General features: G+C 43.7%; 1 protein-coding gene across 1 annotated transcript in view; it reads left to right on the top strand.

Moving 5' to 3' along the window:
* dnah2 (dynein, axonemal, heavy chain 2) overlaps positions 1–9,522 on the top strand; it is a gene marked incomplete at both ends in the record, with an annotated part of 64,035 nt that extends 54,513 nt beyond the window's left edge. The window contains 7 exons of the mRNA XM_083936942.1: positions 772–1,006; positions 2,597–2,748; positions 3,554–3,668; positions 7,586–7,762; positions 8,073–8,147; positions 8,995–9,145; positions 9,368–9,522. Coding sequence (XP_083793068.1) covers positions 772–1,006; positions 2,597–2,748; positions 3,554–3,668; positions 7,586–7,762; positions 8,073–8,147; positions 8,995–9,145; positions 9,368–9,522 — 1,060 coding nt within the window. The remainder of the gene's footprint in view (positions 1–771; positions 1,007–2,596; positions 2,749–3,553; positions 3,669–7,585; positions 7,763–8,072; positions 8,148–8,994; positions 9,146–9,367) is intronic.
* Between the last annotated feature and the right edge of the window lie 3,997 nt (positions 9,523–13,519).

Here is a 13,519-nt window from a genome sequence, read left to right as displayed (position 1 = left end):
TTGCTCAAACCAGTTTAGATCATACAAAGAAGACTGTACACATGCATATTAAAGAAGCTTCCTAGCACTCCATACATAACACAGAATGTGTTATAGGATGATTTTTTTGCAGCTGTGGTCTGAGTTAGTGAGTGTTCTGCAGTACAATTAAAACACTTCCACTTCCAACAGTGGTTTCCAATATAATTCACTTTGATATATATAAGTCCAGTATGTGTTCCTCTATTTTAGTATTTATACTGAAAGGGTCTTTTATTGGTGCCCTTTCATTATAACACCAAATTACAGTAGATGAGATGTCAATAGTCTCTACAGAAAGATTGGGTTGTGGGTCATGGGGTCGAAAATAAAACTGAGAGAACAAAAGCTCTAACACTGTGTTCTTAAACTCTTAGAAAGCCGTTTGCCATTCAAACGGTGTATTGATGGTAATGGAACAAACAAAGGTGCAATATCTTTGTTTACAGCATTTGTTTACCGAGTATATGCATATGTAAAGCTTAGCACTAGCTGTTTATATTATCAGATGTACAGATGGGAGAATTTACAGATGTCCAGAATAAATTCTAAATGTGCAAATGTGTACTCACTGCCAACTTGGCAGTGAGTACACATTTGCCCATTTTGCACATTTACATATGCAGATAAAGTAAGTTCAGAACATGCAGATGATCATTTTCTATTCTATTATTGTACTCTTGTTGTATTACAGTACACCAGTGTTTATACATGCCATAACTCTGTATTCTGTCAACCCTCTTTATCTATCAGGTTGTCCACCTTAAACTCCTATTACATCCCCCGTGACGGCCCCCAGTCCTCATACAAGGAATATATCAGCATGTTGCCGTCCACAGAGAACCCTGCAGTGTTTGGCCAGCACTCCAATGCCGACATTGCAAGCCAGATCGCTGAGACAAGGACGCTGTTTGACACCCTGCTCTCCCTGCAGCCCCAGGTCACCAGTCCCACTGCTCCAGGTGCCGGGCCCAGCAGAGAGGATAAGGTGAGGGGAAAGCATGTTCGAAGAATGGGAGGGCAGCGGTGACTAGAGTGGAAAACATAACTTAGCCTATATCTACAACATAGTTGAGCAATATACTGGGCCACACAGTAAGTCTCATATCTATGTATGTACAGTATAATTTTTAAGCATCTCCATCGTGTTAAAACTTGGGAAATTATAACTTCCTCTGTCTATAACTCTAATAGTTTAAGCATCATTACTCTTAGCAGCATAAACTTTTTCACATGGGGAACATGTGATCATTAACTGTTGAAGATCAACACTGCATGGAGAAAATATAACAAAATCTGCTGAATACAAATACAAATGGTTATGAGATTATCAGAACTTGATAGTATTTAGCTGTCATATATTGCATGCAATTTGAACAAGAGTGGATATCCTTCAATATGCCACCCAGTGGCTCAGCCCCATCGGCCTGCATGGTCTGATAGTACACTGAGTGTAGGTAACCCTCTAACATTTTTTTTGTTAGATTTCATGGTTTATTTGATTAAACGACTGATAGCCATCTAATATGTCTAACCTCCCTGTCAAAAGTCACCTTGGAAAGGGCTATAGGTTCATTGTATCATGGCCGAGTTGACATTTGTAGTTACTTTTATATCACAACACTGATATTGCAATGTAGTAAATATTCTGAAAATCATTCATATTGGATTGTGGCCAGTCAAACATAATACATAATACATACCTGAGGTGTTCAAGCAATAGCTACACTGGTATAAATGGTATGACAAAATCTCTGACGGTTGATGGTGTGTGTCATCACATCACCCAACCCTATTCTGGATCATACTGTGCATTTCTGTAATATAATTGCACTCAGGCGCAACTTTACACTAGCCAAATGTTTTTCCAGTCCGGGCATGTTCCCTGCCAACCCAACTTGTCTTTCAGAGGTACAAGTAATGGAATCTGTCAGCACTGATGTCAGGAGAAAAGCTAGTGGCAAAAACACTCAGCATCTTAAACTAAGCTGCAGGTGTATTTCTCACATCAGCAGCTTGATCACACGTTGACCTTTCCTTTTAACCACGGCATATAACGTGCCCTGCAGCATCTGTGATTGAGATATATTTGGCAGACTAGTCAATACCCAGAACAATTAATCGATAGGAAAAAAGGCTCTCTTCATGATGCCAATGTCCATATTTGACAGTTTTTTCCCAGCAATAATGAGACATCAATATGGTTCCGCAACACTGTGCATATTGTATCCTGAAACCATCTGATAATTCTGTGTTCTCCATTAAAAGAAACTGGGTGTTATATAACAATGGCAATAGCAACGATACCAATTTTGCTTTTAACATGCTTTCACCGATGTAATCTCATCATCCAACTCCTTTGTGGTTATAGGAGTAGGACTGTAGTTGGAGTATGTTTTAGTACGTGTGTGTTTTGGAAAGGATTTTCAAGAGCCTTAGCCTGAACTTATTTAAATCCACCAATTATTTTGCAGCTCCATGATCTTACTCTGCAAGTTTCTTTACTGCAAGTACTTGTGTGCAGTGCCTTTGTACCTGTCTCATCTGCTTTTCTGCACTGTTTGCAACGTGCTTCCAGGTATTAGAGCTACTGGCAGACGTTCGTGGGAAGATCCCAACATTGATAGACTTCGAGGGCACCAGGGCTCTCCTCCAAGACAACCCCTCACCTCTTAATGTGGTCCTGCTGCAAGAGATCCAGAGATACAACTCTCTGCTGGGCACCATCATGTATGAACTCTGTGTGTGTGTGTGTGTTTCTAATAGGATAGGGATGTGCATTTCATTAGCTATCAAGGAGTAAATGGTGTAACTCTCACGGAAAGAGGGTTGTACTTTAACAGATGACTGGGTGGTTTACATCAGATAAAAGTAAACTAAATGGGAAATGCTGTGCCGTACATTTAGCAGAGTGGCAGCAGACAGAATGGCTTTGGTTGTTAACATGAATTAATCCATTTATTCCAAAAGCATTCCTCAAAATATTATTTGCAATTCGTCACCACTGAATAATTAAATACTAATGTCCGAAATAAAAAGAAAATCAAAACTGTTCTGAAAACTGTAATGACAGACATGCGTCGGTGTGTAAGTGTGATTGAAATGTTTGGTCACATTTGTTTTTAAACGTGCCACAGTTTTGGATCAAAATACAGTCTTAAAGCAGAATGAGGTGTGCCAATGAATTGCATGTGTCAATTTATAGAGAATTAGGTTGAGCAATTCATGAGGTCATACCCTTCCGAGATGATTTACGATCATTGTTTCTTTACATAATGGGGGTTAAGTGGTGGTTAAACCAATCACACAAGTGTATAATTGTATGCAAAAATCTAAACCAGTAATTTTCAAGGAAAACCTGCCAAACTAGGACGCAAATAAGCAAATATCGCCCCATCACCCAGCCGATTTGTACCTCTACGTATGTCCGAGTGCAAGTGTAAATCCAATAGAAACAGCAGGGACTAAACACCTACAGTAAAATGGATTAAAAATGACACGTCTGTTGCTGTAACTGTGTGTGTTTTCATGTTAGTTCGTCCCTGGCTGAGCTGGAGAAAGGGATCAAAGGCTTAGTGGTGATGTCATCCAGCTTGGAGGAGACCTTCCACTACATCTATGACGCTCGTGTACCACCTCTGTGGGAGAAGGTACCAGACACAGAGCACCCACAATAACCCACACAACCTTCTTAAGAAAATAGATAAACACAAATACATTTTTTACTGCCTTCATTGATTTCTCTGCTTATATTCTCTCCATTCTGAGTCTGATTCTCACTACGCTGTGCTGTGCATATATGCATGTGACAATTAATAATACACTTTATAATGTATAGATGATGCACATGCAATGTGAGAGTTGAGACTGCACCTGCTACCTTCCTTTTATCTCACTTCATAAAGTGGGCAGACTGAGTACAGTACAGAAGTACTGCTAAGATCGATAATATTAAATCAGCTGCTCCTTGGAGATTGAGTGGACTTGAAAAACACAGGACAAAAAAGACGATGCTGAGTGAGGGTTAGAATTATGGAGAACATGAAAATATCCAGGGTAAACACTGAAACAAGCATAGCCCTTATTGGTTTGGCTGTGCTGTATTGTATTGACCAAGCATTTCTTTGTAAGGTTATCTGTGACCTTACAAAGAAATGCTTGGTCAATACAATACAGTTACAATATAGACAGCAATGATTATTTGTCCATGACTTATTCTGACTTTATTTGCAGCCAGGCCTTTCTCTCAACAACAAATGAGACACATTTCTATAGTGTGCTGCAACAGTGACCATCCATATGTTTTTATTCAGCACTCATTGTGTATTGATGTTTGTGATAGTGATCTGATCACCACTCATCTATTGTGCTCCCTTCAGCCAGTCACAGAGCTGCAGGCCTCTCTCTGTACTGACTCACTGGTCTGTTATTAAAGGTGTATTTATCCATCACTCTGCCTGGCTGCACACACACACACACTTATTGTTCTCCTCTGTCCACACACACACACACACACACACACACACACACACACACACAGATGCACATACAGTATATCCAGCAGTAATAAGCCGCTGGCTAGAGCACAATGAGCTCAGGGTCCTTTTAGGAAAGTGGAGCAGGCCTTGGAAGGTTTACTTTGCTTATTACACTACGATTAGTCCACAGACGGTGGCTTTGTTCAGCTGCAGAGGGGCAAAGTATGCTCCACCTGATGAACAGCTACTCACAAATACACACATGCACACAGACACACATTCAAGCACAGCCCATAAGGATGACAGAAGCAGACACTTGAATATAAACACAAGTGGCCCTGAATGACCCCTGCACAGTGGACGGACACACACACACATACACACACACACGCACACTCACACACACATACACACGCGCACACACACACACACACACACATTCCACTGAATCATACACGTACACGCACACAGTTGTAGCAAGAATCTGTTGTAGCCCCTTGACCCAGATGGACTGCACCTTGTGTTCTCTCCCCACTGTAAAGAGAGGTCCAGCGATAATGAAGCCAGAGTGGAGTGTTCAGACAGCTGGAATGCTGCCAGAGGCCGATCACTGTATTTGTGTGTGTGTGTGTGTGTGTGTGTGTATCTTTTTTCCTTTTATAGTAATATTGGACGGCTATTAAGGCTGCTGACTCTAGCTGAGCCTCTCTATTCTATTCTACTGACTACTTCTAAACTGACCACTTGTTCTTGCACTTGCACTCTACTCACCGTCTACTTCATCTGTTTCTCATTCCTTTTTTATCTTCCTTATTGTGTTCCCTACATTCTGCTCTCTTCTTTCTCTCAATCTCTTCATGCCTCATCTGGTTTAAGCAGCAACAAGCCCTCGTAGACTCTCTGTCCGTATTTATCCCTCCATCCCTTCATCCCTCTCTTCTCCGCCCCTCCTTGGCATGGCAGCCTGTCATTAGTTAGCACACAGACTCATGGCTTTAATTTTGGCCTGCCTGCCTCTCTGTCTCCGGCCATTTTGTATCTGGTTTCTTCACAAGGCTCTGTTGTATGTATGTGTATTTCTATGTGTGTGTGTGTTTGGGGCTGTGTTGCACATGCACATGTAAATAAAATTTGGAAGAGATGCTGGCAATGTATAGTGGTTAATGACATGTCACGAATGCCATGTTCACTCTCTCCTGGGTGGCAAACGCTTTCATCCACCTAGTCAAATAAGTGTATATACTGTATGTGTGTGAATATGCCACAAAGGGTTGGTGTGTTCTGTATATTTGCCAAACTAAATATATGAAAGGAAATAAATTGTATGTCAATAAAGTTACTCTCATATGTTGGTGGCTCTCCAGGCAGTGCACCTATTTGCTGCAGCTTGTGTTTGACCGTCAGGCAGACAATGGAAACAAACAACCGTGAGCATAACATTTGTACAGATAAAGCAGATGTGCATGAGGCAAAAGAAGTTATAACAGCCCTCCAACAAAGTAAGATGTGAAAAATAATTCAAAACAACACCCTCAGTCTGCCTGCCAGATCTGTACACAAGCATTCCAGAGACCTGAGGCACAGCAGCAAAGGTCTGCTCACTTTAGCCTAAAGCCGAGACGATGTTCTGCTACAGACCATCTCCCAGGGAGTCAAACGTTTAGGCATAAAGCCATATAGCAGGCAATCAAGGGTTGAAGAAAATTATCAATAGGATCTTAAAGGTTTAATAAGTAGTATTATCCTAAAAAACAATGTATGAGAGTGTAGCTCAAAAACGGACATGATTATTATCTTTAGCATGCTTTTTTATAGTGTTTGGAAAGTCAACGTTACGTTACAAGACACAAGCTATTTTGAAAGCATGGCCTTTACAGTTGCAATCTACATCGCTCCTGTACCAATTAAGATTGTTTTCCACTCAACTTCAACCGCTTATCCGGGGTCGGGTCACGGGGGCAGCAGCTCTAGTAGGGGACCCCAAACTTCCCTTTTCCGGGCCACATTAACCAGCTGTAACTGGGGGGTCCCGAGGCGTTCCCAGGCCAGTGTGGAGATATAATCTCTCCACCTGGTCCTGGGTCTTCCGCGAAGCCTCCTCCCAGCCGGACGTGCCTGGAACACCTCCCTAGGGAGGCGCCCAGGGGGCATCCGTACTAGATGCCCGAACCACCTCAACTGGCTCCTTTCAACACAAAGGAGCAGCGGCTCTACTCCAAGTTCCTCATGAATGGCTGAACTTCTCACCCTGTCTCTAAGGGAGACTCCAGCCACCCTCCTGAGAAAACCCATTTGGGCCACTTGTACCCGCGACCTCGTTCTTTCGGTCATGCCCTAGCTTTCATGACCATGGGTGAGGGTAGGAACGAAGATTGACCGGTAGATCCAGAGCTTTGCCTTCCTCAGCTCTCTTTTCGTCACAACGGTGCGGTAGAGCGACTGCAACACCGCCCCCGCTGCTCTGATTCTCCGGCCAAACTCACGCTCCATCGTCCCCTCACTCGTGAACATGATCCTGAGGTACTTGAACTCCTTCACTTGGGGTCAGGACTCATTCCCTACCTGGAGTAAGCAATCCACCGGTTTCCTGCTGAGAGCCATGTTCTCAGATTTAGAGGTGCTGATCCTCATCCCAGCCGTTTCACACTCGACTGCGAACCGATCCAGTGAGTGCTGAAGGTCACTGGCCCGACGATTCCATCAGGACCACATCATCTGCAAAAAGCAGAGACGAGATCCTCAGCCCACCGAACTGCAACCCCTCCCCTAGACTGGATGGGCATACTCCCAGGCCCCCTACAGGATGAAGAGCTGGTCCGTTGTTCTACGTCCAGGACGGAATCCGCATTGTTCCTCTTCAATCTGAGGTCCGACTATAGGACGAACCCTCCTTTCCAGCACCTTAGAGTAGACAGTAAAAGTTGTCATATTAAAATTTAAACATTACTGTGTTCACAGTTCACTTGAGAAGTTTCACACATTTCTCCCACACCCCACCTGCATTATAAACAGCTGGAAGCGTGAAAAGACTAAAGCGTTGCCATGTATCTCTCTGCCTCACTCTCTGCGTAACTGTCTCTGTCCACCAGGCGTACCCCTCACTGAAGCCCCTGGCAGCGTGGACCAGGGATCTTTGCCAGCGCGTCAATCAGTTCGCTCACTGGGCAGAGACGGCCCAGCCCCCCACCCTGTTCTGGCTCTCCAGCTTCACCTTCCCCAACGGTTTCCTCACCGCTGTGCTGCAGTCCTCAGCTCGACAGCACAACGTGAGAGTTCACACAGCCACATCCACATAAGCAGACATATTTTTAGAGGGTTTCATGAGCTAAAACCAGTTTACTATTTGATTCTGCAACTCAAATTTAAAAGTGTAAAAAATGATGCTTGGATAACAATTAAAGATTTAATCGTCACAGTACACATACACATCAAAACACCCTGGGAAGTTTTCAGATACAGATTCAGTTTTATTATGACTAATATGACTTAAAATGTGCTAGCTTAAATGTTGGACCTGTGATAATAACATTTTCTTGTCCATCAAACAGTTAAGATTGTGTCAAACTGTTCTTGCAGATATCAGTGGACACGCTGTCTTGGGAGTTTATAGTGTCCACCGTCGATGACAGCAACCTCCTTTACCCGCCCAAGGTGACTCCCTGTACACACGTTTCTATTTCCAGAAAATTTTTTCCATAAACTTACCATCAGACCACTTTTCTTGAGCCATTAGCTCTCATCTGTCATTAGCACTACTCAAAAACATTGACTGTGGTTTTTCTTGAGAAACATCTTTTCATTCAAAGCATCACCAGCTCTCTTCCCATTCATCCGGTCTTGCATTTTAATTCTTTTACAGCAGTTTTACAATTCAAATGTGGACATTGGTGCAAAGCGTTTTCATCAGAATATCCGCCATTGTAGCTCTTTATTTCTCACTCTCCTTCATCTTATTTCACTCTTCTCTCTATCAGCCTCTCACTTTTCGCTCCTTTTTCTCCACTTTACCTCCATATGCTACTCCTAAACCAGCCCTTCCTGTCTTTTGTGCTCTTCCTCTCATGTTTCTTTGTAGATCTCTGACTCTATTTTCTACTGTGCAAACTAATCTTTTTTTATTGTCTCTCTTCCTTCCTCTCTGCCTTCTCTTTCCCTCTCTCTTTCTTCTCCTGTCCTCTCTCTCCCTTCTTTTCCCCATCATCTTCCCCCCCTTGCACTTTCTTCCGTCACTCTCTCCTCCATAACCTCCCATTCTCCTCTCCTTTCTGTGTTGCTCCTGTCTTCCTTCTATCTCCTCTCCTCTTCCCACTCTCCTCCCTCGTCCTTTTCCCTTGCACCCCTCCCCTTTCCCTTGTTTTCACCCCTCCCACTTCCTTCCTTTCCGTTTCATTAACTAATTGGCTGTTTGTCATCCAAGTTGTATGCGAAATGTCACCTCCACACAAGTGTTTCTATCTCTTGTCTTACCCTCCTCCCTGCCTCCTCCCCCTCTCTTTAGGATGGTATATTTGTCCGAGGTCTGTACCTGGAGGGGGCAGGTTGGGACAAGAGGAACTCCTGTCTGGTGGAAGCTGAACCCATGCAGATGGTCTGTCCCATCCCCACCATCCACTTCAAACCTGTGGAAAACCGCAAGAAGGCAGCCAAGAGTGAGTTTTTTGGGACTTTCCTGCCAGGGATTTCCTTACTCCATCCCACCAACTGTCTTTCCATCTCCCTCTCTTGTTGTTTTATTTCATTTAGGATGATTCATCATCTGTTTCTTTATTTTTTCTCATTTCTTATCTTATTTGTGATGCCATGTCCTGTGGTTTTGCTTTTTTCAACTCTGTCTGAGTCTCCTGTGTGTGTGTGTTTGTGTGTGTTTGTAGGTATGTACCTGTGTCCGTGTTACTACTTCCCGGTGCGTTCAGGCGGGGCAGGCCGGCCATCGTTTATTGTGGGTGTAGAACTCAAATCCGGAGCCGTAACCCCAGATCACTGGATCAAGAGAGGGACTGCTCTCCTCATGAGCCTGGACAACTAAAGGCTTTAACACACACACACACACACACACACACACACACACACACACACACACACACACACACACACACATTGACACTTTGATTCTGACACTCTACTGATGTTTATTATTTATTGTTGTAGCTGTTCGTTATTTTATATGTTTTATAAAATGTGATATCATTCTATTAGTGACCTGAGTCATTCTTTGACACAATTCTGGTAAGGTTTCTCTTCTCTTTCTTTACTCCTTTGTCGGCCGTCGGCCTCTTCACAGACCTGCATCAGTCTTTCCACGCTGACCCCTTTTTACCCTCACACAGCGATACCCAGACACATACACAGGGAATAGTCTCCCACTGTGAATTGCTGTGTTTTACTGGAAACTTGCTTCTTTGCAACATCTGGATCAAGTGACTGGTCATGTAAGTGTGTGTTGTGCTCACTGAATTCCTTGGTAATCTGATGAGCTGTTGTGCATTGCTTGAAGACAGTCATGGGCTATAAAAAAATATGTGCTACATAACATAATTGAAAATGAGTGCTTCAGTTCTGGAATACACTGAATTTCCAATGTTTTTATGAAGCCCACAGAATGTATGTATATATACTGTTTATATATATATATATATATATATATATATATATATATATATATATATATACATTCTGGCTTTACGCCCTTATTGACCACCCAGTCCTGAAAAAACAAATCAGTTACAATCTTTATTTGAAAAATCTGTTACTGGTAATAAAAGCCAAGAATAATATTTGTGGAAATTACATTTGTTTCACACACTCAGAGACACAGAAACTTTCACACAGTAACAGCACTCACACACACATGCAAACAATGCTGTTAATCAAGGTGAGGTAAAGGATATTTTTATGCTAATATGCTTCTCCCCCCAAGCTGAGAGGGAGGGAGCGACTGAAAGAGAAATGAACGTATTCAAACAAATGAATTCTAATGAAGCTTCACACACAAGACGTTTGGAGTCGGTCGGCGTTGTGAGAAAGAAGGCCCCGGACTTCCCCACTGGAGAGAACTCAGCCCAAACTCCTGAAAGGGAGGGGGAGAAAAACAAGAGAAGGACCCTGGAGAAAGTGAGCCGGGAGGAAGAATGGTCCAGTAATGAGAGAGAGGAACCAGAGAGAGGGGGGCCTGAGTCCAAGGTTGCATTCAGACGTAAGGATTGTCCCCCTGAAAGACAGAACAACTTCCTCAGGGTTTAAGAGCCTCTTTATCAGACCCAAGTCTGTGTGTGTGTGTGTGTGTGTGTGTGTGTGTGTGTGTGTGTGTGTGTGTGTGTGTGTGTGTGTGTGTGTGTGTGTGTGTGTGTGTGTGTGTGTGTGTGTGTGTGTGTGTGTGTGTGTGTGTGTGTGTGTGTGTGTGTGTGTGTGTGTGTGTGTGTGTGTGTGTGTGTGTGTGCGCGCGCGTGTGTGTGTGTGTGTGTGTGTGTGTGTGTGTACACTGGTGGTCTCTGGTTGGGTGGTTAGATGGAGGGTTGGCACTCAAAGCTACATGCTGAATTCAAATTCAAATAGGCTGGTTGTTATTCTGGATGTAACAAAAATATCAGACTTGGGGTGTGTCTTGATGGATAAAAGCTTCAGCTGAAATGAACTAGAATTTAAAAATGGTGTGGAAACATTTTAGACGTACTTGTTATGCGCTGGTAATTAACCTTTCTACCAAACAGAATTGGATTTGTGTATTCCAGAGCAGGAATACAGTATCCAGAGTTCTGTTGCTGCTATGGTTTTAAAAAAAGTGCCACTTTGCGTCCTTTATAATTTTGTAAGAGGTGTTATCTCTACGGTCAAACAGTGGATGTCTCATTTCCGAGCGAATGCTTTTTGACGGCAGAAATATGTATTTCTTGAGGGCATTGGAAGCTAAATTCTTCCATCTGCTTATCAACTCAGAAACTGTAAAACAGAAAGCTTCTAAAATGCTCACGTTTTGAAAAACTGTGGACATTCATGGGATATCTGCGATGAAGCAATCCAAACTCTCTTTTGTAAAACCACACACCTGCCCTCACATTAGAGAATAAGCACGGGGGGATGTCTAATCAGGTTGTAGTGTCTTCTATTGAATGTGAAATTAAATCAATCTGCAGTTTGTCGGGGACCCCTAGACAACACTTGAACCTGTTTGTGGGGGCCACTGGGCTCATGAGTCTGCCTTGTGCTTTCATTTGATTTCCCAACATGCTCTTACCCTAGTTTAGTTTCTTGGGAAATGACAGGAACCTGACAAGATTAACAGACATCCCCAAAGCACAAGTTTTGATTCCTCAAGTGGCTCTTGGTCCGTTAGCAACTACCTCCAGTCGAGAGCTTGACTCTTGAACCACATAGTTTTAAGGGGGGAAACCTGGAGTCCAGTTGTTCTCCATTGAATAGTAGTTAATAGTGGAATTCGGGCAAGTTGTACAGTGTGTTTGCCAGTGACTATGGAGGCGGGGCAGTTAATGTCCAAGACTCTTCCACCGAAAATAAACCTGCATGAGGGAAGAGAGAGAAGGAGAGAGAAAAGGAGAGGAGGGAGGAGGAGGAAGGGAAAGAGTCTTTGAGCGGGGACAGCGGGGAAAGAGTCTCCGTTTCAATGGAATTAAAACTGCGCAATTTCTTTAAGGACTGCCTGCTCTGCTCTGATCGCGGTGGACCATTCCTCTCTAGGAAATGGATATCAATCGCGTTGGTGTTTTTTTGGCATGATCGGAGGGATCCGTGCCCACCGCAACCCTCGCTGCTGCCTCGGAGGTTACAGGAGCTGGCGATCTTTTTTTTTTTTTACCAGATGGTCTTCAGAGGAGGAAACCAGCCGTGCGATCATTAAGAAAGGCGACATGACTGTGCAGAGATGCGCGATCACTGATGAGTCTATCCGTCATGCCTTGCCCATGGGCGAACACTACATTTTCTCTATCTGCGTGTACAGTGTGGAGCGCGTCATGGATGTATGGGGCTCGTGTTTTTTGGGAGAGGGCTTTTTTAGAGGGCTGCGTCATTCATGGCTGGGAGAGGAGATGGGCTGCAGATTTTCCACTATTGCACTATTTGAACATCGGGGGTCACCACGGTGCCCCCCCCAGCACATTTTGGATCGCACATATAGGTAAGCGTGTGACTATCAGCATGCATGATGGCACGTGAGGTTGCACAGGCTGTTATCTAATTGTAACTGGGGGACCAATGAGACTCCATTGGAAACAAGCGGAACTCTCCTCAGCCTGTAATACATTTTTACAGCAAAAATACAAGAACAGCTGCAGCCTATCGCTGTAGGAGGCAGTACGGTTTCTTTAGGAACACTTTATTATTTATGTTATATTGTAAGAGGATGATTTTATGGTATAGCGTTAGTATTGCAACTTTACACGAACAGGGGCCGATAAGTTTCGATCATATTGCTGCGTCGCTGTCAGCTGTTTCGTCTGTTTTCCCCATCATGAGACGTATGTCGGTGATGTCACGTTTTTACGGTAGATGGAATAGTTTACGGGAAGGAAACGTAAGCTCTTGAGTTGGTGATGTCGCAATCGCCCTGTGTTGATCACGGTTAACCGTCCCTAAATGCACAGCGAGGCGATGGATCGTGGCCGTGGCTTTGATATAACGCGTGGCTGTGATCTTTGCGGGCTGAGGGGGGGAGAATAGCGGCCTATTGAATGAGATGCGGGCTGGCTGCTGTTGGAGGAAGGAGTGTCGCATTTTCTTTCTGAAATGTCATGTGGTGAAGTTGTGGCGGGTCTCTACTGTTTCCAGGAAGAGCGTTTGAATTTTCTTCCCTTGATTTTTTTAATCTCCACCCCTCTTTGCTGCTACTGTCGCACTTTGGATATCTCACCACTGGGTGGCGATCCAGGACAGCGAACTGGTTAGACTAGTCTTCTTTATACATGTAGGCATATGGGAGGCTCCAGTAGAGCAATAACAGGCCTCTGTGACGGGCCTATCTCATATGTAACACTTTGATTTTAGATATTGGAATAACATGAGCCAGTATA

This window comes from Echiichthys vipera (genome assembly GCF_963691815.1).
Source record: "Echiichthys vipera genome assembly, chromosome: 22".
In the NCBI taxonomy this organism is placed as follows: domain Eukaryota; kingdom Metazoa; phylum Chordata; class Actinopteri; order Perciformes; family Trachinidae; genus Echiichthys; species Echiichthys vipera.
This window is presented reverse-complemented; position numbering and strand designations above follow the sequence as displayed.